Source organism: Rana temporaria, chromosome 3 (assembly GCF_905171775.1).
Source record: "Rana temporaria chromosome 3, aRanTem1.1, whole genome shotgun sequence".
Taxonomy (NCBI): Eukaryota; Metazoa; Chordata; class Amphibia; order Anura; family Ranidae; genus Rana; species Rana temporaria.
The window spans coordinates 409532338-409547102 of record NC_053491.1 but is presented as its reverse complement, the minus strand read 5'-3'; the positions used below and the strand labels follow the sequence as shown (position 1 = coordinate 409547102).

The window sequence follows — 14765 nt, the reverse complement described above, 5'->3', positions numbered from 1 at the left end:
TTTAAACATCACTAAAAGCTGAAGATAAAACTTTAATCACTTTAAAGCTGGTTTTGTTTTTCACTAAAGACAAACATGTTATACTTACCTGCTCTGTGCACTCGATTTGCACAGAGCAGTCCAGATCCTCCTCTTCTGTGATCCTGGCCCCTTCCTCCTTTTGCATGTCCCCACAGCAAGCAGCTTGCTATGGGGGCACCAGAGCAGAGTCACAGCTCCCTGTGTCCATTTAGATACGGAGATGCAGCCTGGCCCCATCCCCTCTCTCCCGATTGGCTGAGACGCAGCAGCGGCGCTATTGGCTCCTGCTGCTGTCAGTCAGCCAATCAGGAGGGAGTCTCGGATGGCTGACGGACTCTTGGACATCATTGGAGAGAGAGGTATCTCAGGTAAGTATTGGGGGGCTACTGCACACAGATTTTTATCTTAATGCATAGAATTTAATACTGTAGTCCATCTGCTTTAATGTTTACTACGGTAGGAAAGCTTTAACAGAGAACATATACATGCCGCTTTTTCTGCATGTAATAGATGGTTAACAAAAAGGCAGTTTTGTTCTTCCTAAAAGACCGCTTGGAATTGTGATCAAGTATGTGTAATAAGCTGAAGTATATCAGATTTGCACATCAAGTCTGCTCATTCTAATGATTTTTTTAAGTGCTAATAAACCCAAAATCAATCGTTTACTGCAGCTTACCAAATCATAGATGCAATTACAGTGTAATTATTATTTTTTTAGGCCCCCTTTATTTTCATCCGGTGATCTGACAAGACTAACAGAAAAGGAAAATGCATCTACAGAAGGAGTAAGCTAGAACTGAATCAGTCACTGACAGATTCACTTGACCAGTGTAAACAAACATACAGAAAATAAATAAATAAAATCTTGCTAGCCAGTCTTGCTCAGGCAGGCCAAAAGCACCAACTTGAAACTACTTTTTAATCTCATGTGCATAAAAAAGTTTCAAGGGAAAATAAAGCTTAAATAAATAAAGGCTTTAATGATGGACTAGGACACCTTTGGAGCAAAATAGTTAAAACCTATCCTATGGCCAACCAGCCGCCATCATTATCCTGCGGCAGGTCGGCTCGTCATTGCAGACTGTCATCCTCTTGAGTCTTGAGTGGGATAGCGGGTGCACGGCACAGCCGATGCTTGTGACCGGCGGTCGCGATGACAGATGGCCACGAGAAGCAGAACAGGGACATGTGTGTTTAAACACACACACACCCCTGTTCTGTCCCTGTTCAGATCATGATACCTACAAGCTGGGAACCATGATCTGTCATTTCCTATAGCGAGTCCCCTCCCCCCACAGTTATAACACATTAGGGAACACAGTTAACCCCTTGATTGCCCCTAGTGTTAACCCCTCCCCTGCCAGTCACATGTACACAGTAATTAATGCATTTTTTATAGCACCAATCGCTGTATAAATGCCAATGGTCCCAAAAATGTGTCAAAAGTGTGTGATATGTCTGCCATAATGTTGCAGAAAAATAAAATATAAAAATAAAATATATATTAGTATTATTATATAGCAGCCATTATTAGTTAAAAAAAAAATATAGCAGAGGTGATCAAATACCACCAAAAGAAAGCTCTATTTGTGGACGTCAAAGGACGTCAATTTTGTTTGGGTATAGCGTCGCACGACCGCGCAATTGTCAGTTAAAACGACGCAGTGCCGAATCGCAAAAAAATGCTCTGGTCATTGAGCAGCCAATTCTTCCGGGGCTAAAGTGATTAAGGCACAATTTTTTTTTATATGACAGAGGTATACGAGTCTCCAAAGCCGCTAGTATACAAAATGTGTGAAACCGATATGACTGGCTAAAGGCATTAAAACTACAGAATTCTTACCTTGCGCAGGATGAACATTCTCACAAGGAAGAAAAGAAGAGCAGACATGATTCCAGATAGCAGCGGAGAAATGAACCAGGACAACACTAGATGGAGAAACACATGGATCAATTAGATGCTCATGTAAAACAAAAACAACAACAAAAGTAATAGTAATATGTGAAGGGTTCAAGCTACATCTGGGAAGCAGATGTCTCTTATTTGCATCAGAGTTCAGAAGGCTAAAGTAAAGAACTCCTGAACTGCAGCTACTATAATCAGTGTATTTATTACTAATCAGTACATAAAGTGTTACTAAACCCAGGACCCTGCATTCACTATATCTATGTGCAGGCGCCGTGAAGAGCCAAGCCTATTTCGGCTATTTCCGGAGAAGCGTGACGTGCCAGAGCCGGCCGTCAATCATCCTCCGTCTGGAATCTGGATAGGAACACCCATTCCCCGCGGGGAGTCGGTATCTTCAATGTAGGATTGCACTGTGAGTACCGCGCTAAAAAAATCAAGACAGGCATACTGTAGCTCGCGCTACTATGCCTTAATTTATGCTAGAAGAAAACATTTTTTTTTTTTTGTTTGTTTATAGGGTGAACCCCCGCTTTAAATGTGATAAATGATTTTAGCAAATGGCTGCAATATAACAAAGTGTGAAAAATTTAAGGGGGTCTGAATACTTTCAGTACCCACTGTATATATATATATATATATATATATATATATATATATATATATACACACACACACACACACACACACACACACTGTGCTATTGTATGCCTATGGAAGGAAGCCTTCCCCACTTTCAGAATACAATGATCAGCGCTGCAGCTATAGCCTGCAACACTGATCAATAAAGGAAAATATAATAGGCTGGTTGTACAGAAGTTGATCGGTGTTGATGCGATTATTTTATGGTCCATGCAACCGCGATCAAATTTTAAATTGGTAGTTACAAGACAACATGAACCCTAATAAACAAGGCACACTGAGCTTAGAAGATCCAACTAGGCAAAATATTGCAGAAGTTCACTTGGAGGCCATTGACCAAATTAACCACTTCCCTACCGGCCCATAGTAAAATGACGTCCACAAAGAACTTCTGCCGTTCAGAGTGGACGTCATATGACGTCCTTGGCTTTCCGGGTGGATATCTGAATGATGCCTGCAGCTAAGAGGCATCATTCAGATATCCTTCTAAACTGCCGGCGATTCTGCACAACGTAAGAACGATCATAGCGGCGGTTCCGCCGCTAGATCGTTCTTACAGGCGGCGGGAGGGGACATCCCCCCCCTCCCGCCGCCATCCGGTGCTTCTCCGGGCTCTCCCGTGCCATCGGGGGCCCGGAGAACGAATCGTCCGGCGCTCGCAGGAAGCATAGAGATGACTGGTGACCAGATGGTCACCAGTCATCTCTATGACCGTCGGAGGACCCGGGCGCGATGTGATGACGTCACGCCCGGGTCCCGTAAGTAAACAAAGCCGCGATTGCGGCTGCTAAGCAACCACAAGCATGAGATCGGTGAATTTTTTTTCACCGATTTCATGCTTTCCAGCCTGGAGGAGAGATGTGGGGTCTTATTGACCCCGCATCTCTCCATAAAGAGTACCTGTCACACACATTCCTATTACAAGGGATGTTTACATTCCTTGTAATAGGAATAAAAGTGATAAAAAAAAAAAAAAAAATTAAAAAAAAAAGTGTAAAAAAGAAATAAATATATATATATAAAAAAAGAAATAAAAATTTATTTTTTTAACGCCCCTGTCCCCGGTAGCTTGCGCGCAGAAGCGAACGCACACGCAAGTCCCGCCGACATATGTAAACGCCGTTTAAACCACATATGTGAGGTATCGCCGCGTGCGTTAGAGTGCCAGCAACAATTCTAGCACTAGATCTCCTCTGTAAATCTAAACTGGTAACCTGTAAAAAATTTCAAATCGTTGCCTATGGAGATTTTTAAGTACCGAAGTTTGGCGCCATTCCATGAGTGTGCGCAATTTTAAAGCGTGACATGTTAGGTATCTATTTACTCGGTGTAACATCATATTTCATATTTTACAAAAAAATTGGGCTAACTTTACTGTTTTTAAATTTTTTTAATTCATGAAACAATTTTTTTCCCAAAAAAAGGCGTTTGAAAAATTATTGCGCAAATACCGTGCAAGATAAAAGGTTTCAATGACCGTCGTTTTATTCCCTAGGGTGTCTGCTAAAAAAAACATATATAATGTTTGGGGGTACTGCGTAATTTTCTAGCAAAAAAATTATGATTTGTACATGTAGGAGAGAAGTGCCAGAATAGGCCCGGTATGGATGGGTGTATAACTGCCCGGTATGGAAGAGGTTAAACCCACCAGTTGGTCAAATTTACACAACAGTATCATTGCATAAAGGCTGAGCTGTATATGGGGGGGGGGGGGGGGGAATTTGAGGACTGCCTAACTCTAAGGCCTCATACACACGACCGTTTTCCTCGACAGAATCCATCAAGAAACTTGGTGGCAGAGCTTTTTTGCCGAGGAAAACGGTCGTGTGTATGTTGTTCGTCGAGAAAACTTTTGTGGTTCTCGACAAGAAAAAAAGAGAACAAGTTCTCTTTTTTCTCATCGGGAGTCTCAATTTCCTCGTCGTGTTTCTCGTTGGGCTGGTTTACAACGAGAAACACGTTTGTGTGTATGCTTAGAAACCCGCGTATACTCAGAATTAACTATGAGACAAGCCTGACAAGGAACTCGTCGAGGAAAACGATGTTTCTTTTACGACGAGTTTCTCGGTCGTGTGTACGAGGCCTCAGATGCTACCTGTTGCTTTTATAGATCATTGAACCCAAAAAGCAGAGTTCCACAGTGTACATTCGCAATTGTCAATTTTGCCAAGCACGCTGGGTAAAAGAGGTCTCGGACTGCCGCACCCCTTAAAACGAGTAAGCATCACACGATGTGAAACATGTCAGCCATCCTTTTCCTTTTGTTCACTTCTTTTTGACTGCAACATTGTTGGTTGTTTTTTGGATTTCACTTGCTGAATAAAGATATCGTTTTAAGGAGTGCGGCAGTCCAGGACCTCTTTTCATCCAATGCACCTGTGCATAGCCAGCACCCTTTTGGCTTGGTGGGACGGAAGCAAAGCCAGGGGATCAGCAGTTTTCTGAGCGGTATTATTTCTCAATTCAAGCACGCTGGGTAACATGGAATTGGATTGGAGCATGGCTACCAAGACCTCTTGCTTTCCTTGGATTGGAAGCTTGTTTGGGCAATCTCCTTCCCATCGTTTCAAGTACTTGTGTTTATATTGATGCCACTGCATGTCCTCACTCTTAAAGGAACACTAAAGGTTTTTTTTTTTTTTTATTAGATCAATTGATTGCTGCAAGCTAGAGCATTTAAATATCACTTACCTCGTTTTTCCTTTTGACCTCCAAAATACAGTAATCCAGGTTTGAAAATGCCACTTCCTGTCACTCCTCTTCTTGCTTTCCACCAGCATCTGAGCCGTTTTGCATGGTGGAAAGCAGAATGTGCTCACCCCCTCCCTAGGACTACAGCCCTGCATGAAGATGCTCTCTTATCCCTCACAGGCATGGAGGCTAAGCCTAAAGGGAACTGCAGTTCCCATTAGGCCGTGATGTAGCAAGAATGAATGCGCACCGCAAACCAGGAAGTCAATGAGAATAACCTTTCAGGAGTGACGGAGGTGAATAAAACGGCTCGATTTCAACAGGTATCAAACTAGTTATAATGCAAAACATTACTTTTTACACGCACACACCCAGATACTAATATTTCTACACCCAGTGGTCTGTCCATTCCCTAAATAGAACCAAAAGTGTGCTCCATTTTAAGCAGAATACATGGTATATAGAAGTATGTAAATATCTTTTGAAGAAGTAGTAGGCCTAAGCAAATATAAAAAAGGAGGATGACATGTCAACACCTGAACCCCAATATAATCTTGCTGGTAAGCGACATGTCCACTGTCTATTCATTACATTCCAGAGTGTTCTTAAGGCTGTGAAAGCATGGGTCAATAGTACAAAAAAAAGGTGCTGTCTGAAGAGGACCCCATTGCTGACTATTAACCTCAATCAAAAAGGTTAATTTCCCACTTTCCAGGGAAATGCAGAAAACCTCTAAAGTACCTATTTTACAAGAAAAATATCACTGCAAAATATAGGGCCAAATTCCCTTCCTGCAAAATACAGCAGCAAAATTAAAGATCCTTCAAAAAAACACTTACCAATACGAAGCAGCTCAGACCACTTAACGCCTTCTTGTCCTTTAGCCACCAGAGAGAAGCCAATGGTGGCTCCTACAATGCAGTGCGTTCCAGAGATTGGTAGCTTTAAGAAAGAAGCAGCAAGCTGCCACACAGCAGAACCTGCAAGACATTGGAAAAAAAATAGGTCAAAGATTTTTCAACTCCATGTTAGAAGACATTCTAATGAAAAAAAAAAGGACTGTCAGAAGTTACACATATGTTACATACACATATGTATTGTATATATAATACAAGTTGAAAGCCAAGCAAAAAGTTAAAATCTTACTTACCAAACATAGAACTGACGGATCCAGCCATTAGCAGGTTCTGTGTGTTATTGTACATGTTGACGTCAATCAGCCCTTTGCGGATGGTTTCGCTTACTTTTGCGCCCAATAAAACAGAGCCCACGGTTTCAAAGATGGATGCCAGGATACAAGCTTGCCGAAGGGTTACCACACCAGAGCCTACAGCCGTGCCAAAGGAGTTTGCTACATCATTGGCACCAACCGAGAAAGCCAGCACAAAGGCTATGACAAAGCCCAACACAAGCAACCAAAGGTAGTCAGACATCACAACCCCAACATGGGTGCTAACGGCACTGGTAACGACACTAAAAATTGTTGTTGATTCCATATTTACTTTTGGCTCAATGATCAAATAATAAAAAAATCTAATAAAATACTTAATATGTAAACAGAAAAAGTGAGGTATGAAAATAAATTCAATAAATTATTATAAAAATTAAATATGCAGTAAACTGAGTAGAGCCGAGAGTCTCGGACTAAAGTCTTTGCTATTTACTGCGTATGGAAATTGACTTTCTAGAGTTCCTTTGGCTCTGGTGGGTTAGAGTTGAGAAAAATTCCATGATGAAGAAAACAGAGAAGCAGGCAGACTCTTCATTCTGTAAAAATAAAAAAAACAAAAAGTGAGCAAAAATAAAAGACTAAACACAGCAGGATATGCACAAGACACCTCACTATGCTCAATATGAGCTCACACAATGTCCCAAAACCTTATATTGGCAATTTAGGGACACTTTGGCCAAGTTACACTGGGTGTATACTTCCTTTATTAAACCATCATTTGGCTCAATACCAGTAAAATGCCAATAGGCAAATCCCACAATTAAAAACGATGAGTGCCATCAAAATGGGCCATTTCCTATAAACAAGGAGAAGGACCAATAAAGCAATTAACATTTACAATTAAAGACCAATTACTAGGTCTTTCACACAGCAAAACAAAGCTGACTGCCAGGTACCTTGGCTTTTTTGCTCCCTTATTGAATACATTTGGAAATCGCCGTCAGGAGCAAAGCGGTAGAGCTACAACACTGGACATTTGGATTTGGAACAATTTGAGATGTGATTTGACATGTCAAATCGCATCTCAAATCGGCGGCAATTGTCGGCAATGGCACTGTCCTAATCAGTGCGACGCCGCATCTGCGATTTCAAAAAGTAGTTCCTGTACTACTTTTTGCGATTTCGGGCCGCGATTTACATTAAATTGCGGCCGAAATCGCAGCCACGAAATCGCGGTAAAATCGCGCATTTTACCGCGATTTTGAATTCGCAGCAGTGTGAACCTAGGCTCAAAGTCACCTTTTTTTAACATGTTCCCAATGCTGCAGCTCCTGCCCGAATCCCCCCTCCCTGTGACAGCAGTACGAAGTGAAGTTCCCTGTACTAGCTGTGACATACGCCTACGTCATTTACACAGCTCTGTGTGTGACTAAATCACAAGCCCGACATCTTAGTGCATTTATCATTTTTTTCTAAAAAGTTAACTTCTCCTTTAAAAAGGGCACTCAGATCTCCCCTTGATGAGAAAGGTTGTCTAAAATAGCCTTTGTGGGGAATTGTGGGAGGAGGCGCTACAGGCCGTGAATACTTGCTCGCTCAATGTGTCACAGAGGGTCTCTCAACTGTATATATATATCTCAGGGTCCACTTCACCCCGGTAAAACTCTTCAGAATGGGTCGGGGCTCCGACCCGCTGTGTGGACGCTGTAGGGCGGCCCAGGGAGATCTGATTCACCTACTCTGGCGTTGCCCCAAGTTGCATAGATATTGGACGGAGGTCCTGGCTACGCTGAATTCAGTGTTCCGGACCACTGTTCCACTAGACCCACTTTGTTGCCTGCTGGGTGTTCTGGAGGGGGCGATAGCGGAGGAGGTGACCAGGGTGGCATCCGCCAGGGCACTGTTCCAGGCAAGAAAGCTCATTCTCCTTCACTGGAAGTCGAGGGAACCCCCTTCGACCAAGACATGGGTACAACATGTGGGTAGAACACTCTTAATGGAAAAATACATATACCAACACAAAAGGAACGCAGGGAAATTTCTTAAACTTTGGGGTCCATGGCTCGCGACACCTGGGCTGAGCCCCTTGGAATTGGTACAGGCAAGGCTACTTGGGGGGGATGTAGGGGCAGAGGCTAACTGACAGGGATCCCTGCTTGGTCATTTGGTAGGATATCTGAAGGGTGGAGGGGTGGAAGGGCGGGAGGGGCAGGGGGTTCTGTAAACTGTGTCAAGCTGGTAGAGATGTTATTTTGAGTATGCGACATAATTTCCTTTTGCACTTTTGATGTTTGACCTGCAATTTCGCTGCCGTGTCTGTTGGAATACAGTGTGTAGGATGTCATTCTTTCATTGTTTGTATGTTTTGTGAGCGATAAAAACCTTTTTGATTAAAAAAAAAAAAAAAAAAAATAGCCGTTGTACTGGATCCACTGGAAGTTTAGTCCCCAAAACAAATGCAGTTATCGATCAGCCTCTCAACCCCTGCAGGAACCCTTGAAATAATTTCAGGTCTCAGGGAATCCATGTCAATCAATCAATTTGTCAGGGATCAGTGGAAAAAATTACCTTACATTTTTGACCAGTGGTAAGAATGCCACCTATAGGCCCCGTACACACGACCGAGGAACTCGACGTGCCAAACACATCAAGTTCCTCGTCGAGTTCAGTGTGGAAGCCGCCGAGGAGCTCGGCGGGCCGACTTTCCTCATTGAACAACGAGGAAATAGAGAACATGTTCTCTTTTCGGCCCGACGAGTTCCTCGACGGGTTCCTCGCTGAAAAGTGTACACACGACCGAGTTTCTCGCCAGAATCCAGCTCCGTCCGAGTTTCTGGCTGAATTCTGCCGAGAAACTCGGTCGTGTGTACGGGGCCTTACAAACAGCTAAAAAAATCACTGGTGTCCCCTTATTGGCTCTGCCAAGCTGTGTGCGGAGGGGACACCTATGAGAGCCCCTTGAGCTTGGCCACACCCCCGCTACCTCCTCACAAGATTTGATTGACAGCAGCAGGATCCAATGGCTGCCACTGCTCTCAGTGTCTCCTGTGAGACCAGAAGAGGCAGAAGCATGGCCTCTACTAGAAGGTCTCTCTCCCCTGTGGGCTTTTTAATTTGATTTATATTAAAAAAAGATGAGTGGGAACACTACCAGAAACTGAAGCAGGCCATAGAAAATGCAATTTTCTTTCCTGCAACTCTGGATTGCAACACAGTCGGGAGGCCATCCTTGCTGGGAGAATACAGCGATTACTGCTAGCAGCTATAGCCACTGGTAATAATCACATGCTAAAAATTCAACATGCTGGTTGTACACAAGTTGATCAATGAGGGACTTGGTTACCATAAGCCTGCCCATAGATGGTTCACATCTCGGCCAGTCCCTAATGAACCAGTTGAGATTTGATTTCTATTGTCGGCTTAAAGGGGTAATAAAGGTTCGATGTAAAAAACAAAACCAAAACAAACATGTCATACTTACCTCCACTGTGCAGCTCGTTTTGCTCAGTGTGGCCCCGAACGCCGTCTTCTGGGGTCCCTCGGCTCCTCCCCGCTTCAGATAACCCCCTCTGGGAAGAGCTTTCCCAAGGGGGATACCTTGCGGGCACGCTCCCGAGTCTAGCATTTGCTTCCATAGACACGAATGCTGGACTCTGCCCTGCCCCCGCATCGTTGGATTTGATTGATAGCAGCGGGAGCCAATGGCTGCGCTGCTATCAATCTATCCAATAAAGAGCCGAGAAGACCGGGCCAAGATCCAGCATGTTCTCGACGCGGGACTTTTGAGGGCTAAGGTAAGTAAAAACGGGGGGCTGGTAACTATCAGATGTTTTTTCACCTTAATGCATAGGATGCATTAAAGTGGAGTTCCACCCATAAATATAAAATTACATCAGTAGTTTTAAAAAAATGTCATTAGTCCTTTACGAAAAAACATTTTTTTTTTAGATGCCTTCAAAGTGTTGTTGCTAGGCAGAATAGTTAATCTTCCCACTTCCTGCACCTAGGTGCTTAATGCTTCCTAACCTACACCGCACAGACTCCTGGGAATGTAGTGGGTGTAACTTTCCAGGAGTCTGTGCACTCCCCAGTCTCAAAGAATCATGTGACTTGGACAGCACAGGTGCTAAAACCTGATCTGACACTGCTTGTGCAGCACTGAGTGACTTGGACAGCACAGGTGCTAAAACCTGATCTGACACTGCTTGTGCAGCACTGAGCATGTGCGAGATCTGCAAGGCTGAAATCCAGGAAGTCATACAGTCTGGCTTCATGATGCCCACACTTAAGATGGCCCCAGTCAATTTCTATTTTATAAAGTGTCTAAATGCTGTAACAACCTAACAAAACTGACCTTAGTTTACAGGCCAACTTTACTAGAATACATTAAGCTTGTGTATTACAGGGGTATTTATATTTAAAAAGTGAAATTGTGGCCGGAACTCCGCTTTAAGGTACAAAAAAACGGAAGGTTTACAACCCCTTTAAGTTAAAGCTACTCAACTCAGTCTTTCAAACACTATCCAAGTCTAGCCGAGAGTTGCAACTATTGCAGTGTCAGCAATGGCAGATACAGCTCTTCTCCTGATGGTTCACATTTCTGTTCTGTAGGAATCTCAAATCTCTTGGCATCAACAGATCTCCGGGTACCATAGCACATCATCTACGTATGGCCACATGGGTTCTTTTAAATTAGATCTGTATTAGTTCAATTTTGTAATGGTTCAAGGCGGACTAAATGGAATCTTCCTTAACCACCTGTCCTCCAGCTCCTAGGCTAGATAGTAAAACAGGCTGCATTGCCCTGTTACCCATCTGTTAAAGAACTTCCATTGTTATACATACTGTAAGGAAAGGCAGAACCATCAAGAGTCACATACTAAACCAATCATTGTGGATTTGTTCTTTAATCTGTTAATCCCATCTAGACTTTTCTTTTCAAACACAAATGAATTCCAACAGTTGCCAAGCAATTAAGAACATTTTCAATTAAACTTTCTGAATATGAGATCATTCAGATCCCTCCTCCTCACCCCCCCACCATTTCACATTAAGCTGGACCTGTGTGTACTTGCCTGGAGGAAAATACATGTCCGATTTAGAAAACAGAACCATAAAGACAAGAACATGACTCCCAATATAAATGTTGTTATAGACGTTCTTACTGAAACTGTTTCAAATAAGATTATGTAGGTTATGCAAGAGTTACAAACATTACAAGCATATGCATGTGTGTGACCTGCAGAGTTTTAAATAATCGGCCAACAAAGTGGAAGCTAGACCTTCCTATCCAACTAATGGAAGACATAGAAAAGTACATACAGTCTGGCCTTTAGTCACACAAAGAAAGGAGACATGTTTGGCTTTTCTTAACGGAAAGATTTCTATAAAACACTGTTCGCCATTAATGCTATCCAGCAAATACTGCAGCTGTTCTAAAGTCCGAAGTCGCTAAGATTTCTTTACCTTAAAGAGGAGGCTCCTTCAGAAAAAAATTAAATAAGTCAGCAGCTACAAATACTGTAGCTGCTGACTTAGGCCGCGTACACGCGGTCAGTCCATCCGATCAGAACGAATGGACTGACCGCTGTCATCGGTTAACCGATGAAGCTGACTGATGGTCTGATGTGCCTACACACCATAGGTAAAAAACCAATCGAGTCAGAACGCGGTGACGTAAAACACAACGACGTGCTGAGAAAAATGAAGTTCAATGCTTCCAAGTAGGGATGTGCCGATACCGATACTAGTATCGGTACCGATACCGAGCATTTCCCCAAGTACTTGTACTTGGGGGAAATGGTCAGATACTTCACCCGATACCTGGTCAGTCAGGTATCAGGTGGTGGGGGGAGTTACTAGTCTTCTCCGTGTTGTCTTCTCCCCCTCCGTGCCGCTCTCCCCCCAGTGCCTTCTTGTTCCCCCGTGTCGCTCTCCCCCCGTGCCATCTTGTTCCCCAGGGCCGTCTTGTTCCCTGTGTCGCTGTCCCCCGTGCCATCTTGTTCCCCAGGGCCGTCTTGTTCCCTGTGTCGCTGTCCCCCGTGCCATCTTGTTCCCCAGGGCCGTCTTGTTCCCTGTGTCGCTGTCCCCCGTGCCGTCTTGTTCCCCCGTGCCGCTCTCCCCCCGTGCCGTCTTGTTCCCCAGTGCCGCTCTCCTCCGTGCTGTCTTGTCCCCCTCCGTGCAGCTCTCCCCCCACTCCCATGCGGTCTTGTCGTCCCCGTGCCGCTCTCCCCCCTATCGGTTTTGACCTATCGGTTAGGCGTCCATCGGTTCAATTTTAAAGCAAGTTCTAAAATTTTTGACCGAAGCATAACTGACCGATGGGGCCCACACACCATCGGTTTGGACCGATGAAAAGGTCCTTCAGTCCGTTTTCATCGGTTTGGACCGATCGTGTGTACGCGGCCTTAATATAAGGACATGTACCTGTCCAGGGTGCAGACATCTCTAGTAAAGAAAACCCGAAAGAGAAGACTTGCGGCTTCACAGCCTGTTTCCTACTTGTGATTGGTCCCATAGTCTTCTGGGACCTGTGAGGTGAGGGTGCAAACAAATGGAGCCTTTTCTTTAGGGAGGAGCTCAGTTTTAACCAGAACACAGAGCCACTAAAGTGTACTTCCTAAAATTGGTGCTATACAAATTTTCTTCCTCTTCCTCCCCACTCTCTGCTGCTTGTATTGTTCCAGGACAATTTAAAGCAAACCTTCACCTCCGCCTTTTTTCAACTTTCCATTAAAGGGGTTGTAAAGGAAAAAAAAAATGTCCCTAAATAGCTTCCTTTACCTTAGTGCAGTCCTCCCTCACTTACCTCATCCTTCCATTTTGCTTTTAAATGTCCTTCTTTCTTCTGAGAAATCCTCACTTTCTGTTCTTCTCTCTGTTACTACACACCGTAATGTGAGGCTTTCTCCCTGGTGTGGAGAAAGCCTCTTGAGGGGGGAGGGGGCAAGCAGGAGGGTCAGGACGCCCACTAACACACAGCACCTTTCTCTATCTGCAAAGTAGAGTGCCCTGACTTGCCTGCTCGCCCCCTCAAGAGGCGTTCTCCACACCAGGGAGAAAGCCTTGCATTACTGTGTGGAGTTACAGACAGAAGAACAGGAAGTGAGGATTTCCCAGAAGAAATTAGGACATTTAAAAGAAAAATGGAAGGATGAGGTAAGTGAAGGAGGACTGCACTAAGGTAAAGGAAGCTATTTAGGGAAAAAAATTCCTTTACAACCCCTTTAAATCTTCTGCCCTTGTTTTAAATTTGATAAGTCGTTGTTTTTTTTTTCTCTGCCAGTGGTCATTAGCCTAGGATTATGACATCATGCACAGCTCACAAGAGTTTTTGCCAGAAGGGGGGGGTTGGGAGGGGAAGAGTCATAAGAGGGCCAATGAGAGCTGCAGGTGTGGCTCTAAATCCAGGAAGTGGACAAGCAGCAGCTTCAGCTGCCCACAGTTAAAATGATTGCAGCCAGACTCCATGGAGGGAGATTTCTGAAGCATATTTGGCAAGTACAGAACCACAGTATATATAAAACTTGCAAAGTGGTTGGAGGGAAGCTTCAGAATGCCAAAGATGTTTTTATTACGAATTATGTGAGCAGACTGCAGTTCCTCTTTAATATGTTGGCTTTGAGAACCTTCATATGGATTTTTTTGGCATAAAGCTTTGTGTGTCGAGAAGACCTGCTAAAAGGCCTAAAGCTAGGAACATACTGAAGCTTTTTTATTTGTTCAACCCAGCGGGCTGGACAAAAAACCTGAGAGATGTCCATAGTAAGTGAGGTTGGTGTGACAATATCCCCTGCAGTGCCTTTGTGCTCTGAACACTGATCAGCGCTCGCAACCATTGGCTGTCAGTGCTGTTTGGAGGCTGGTTTTCCAGCACGTTCGTTTGACAGAAACCAGTTGCTAGACTGGCATCTGCTGGACAGACTGCTGTATACACAGGCTGAACGTCATCCGATTTCTGTTAAACTGGCGGACATTCAGCCTGTGTGTACCTTAAAAGCGAGAGTTCAAGTCTGTAGAGAAAAAAAAAGTCAGCAGCCACAAATACTGTAGCTGCTGACTAATGAGGACATTTACCCATCCAGGGATCCAGTGATGTAGCTATTCCTAGTCAATCAGCTTTGGGTGCAGGCATCTGTAGTAAGGGAAACATGAAGTGAAGCCTTTACCGCTTCACAGCCTGCACATGTGCGAGTCAAGCTGCGCTTTCTGATTGTCCACGCCATCTTCTGGAACCTGTGTGTCGCCCAGAAGTCAGCGTGGAGAAGGAGCCGGAAATGACATAGATGGCCATGCAGCAATCTTACCAGGGAGTGGGTACCTGCTCCCCCGCCC

General features: G+C 44.1%; 1 protein-coding gene across 2 annotated transcripts in view; it reads right to left on the bottom strand.

The window, feature by feature from the left end:
• SLC20A1 (solute carrier family 20 member 1) overlaps nt 1-14765 on the bottom strand; it is a 58019-nt gene that overhangs the window by 30047 nt on the left and 13207 nt on the right. For both annotated transcript variants that reach the window (XM_040345993.1, XM_040345994.1), the window contains exons 2-4: nt 6411-7027; nt 6100-6240; nt 1865-1950 (exon numbers count right to left, since the gene is read on the bottom strand). In XM_040345993.1, coding sequence (XP_040201927.1) covers nt 1865-1950; nt 6100-6240; nt 6411-6756 — 573 coding nt within the window. In that variant the 5' untranslated portion in view covers nt 6757-7027. The remainder of the gene's footprint in view (nt 1-1864; nt 1951-6099; nt 6241-6410; nt 7028-14765) is intronic.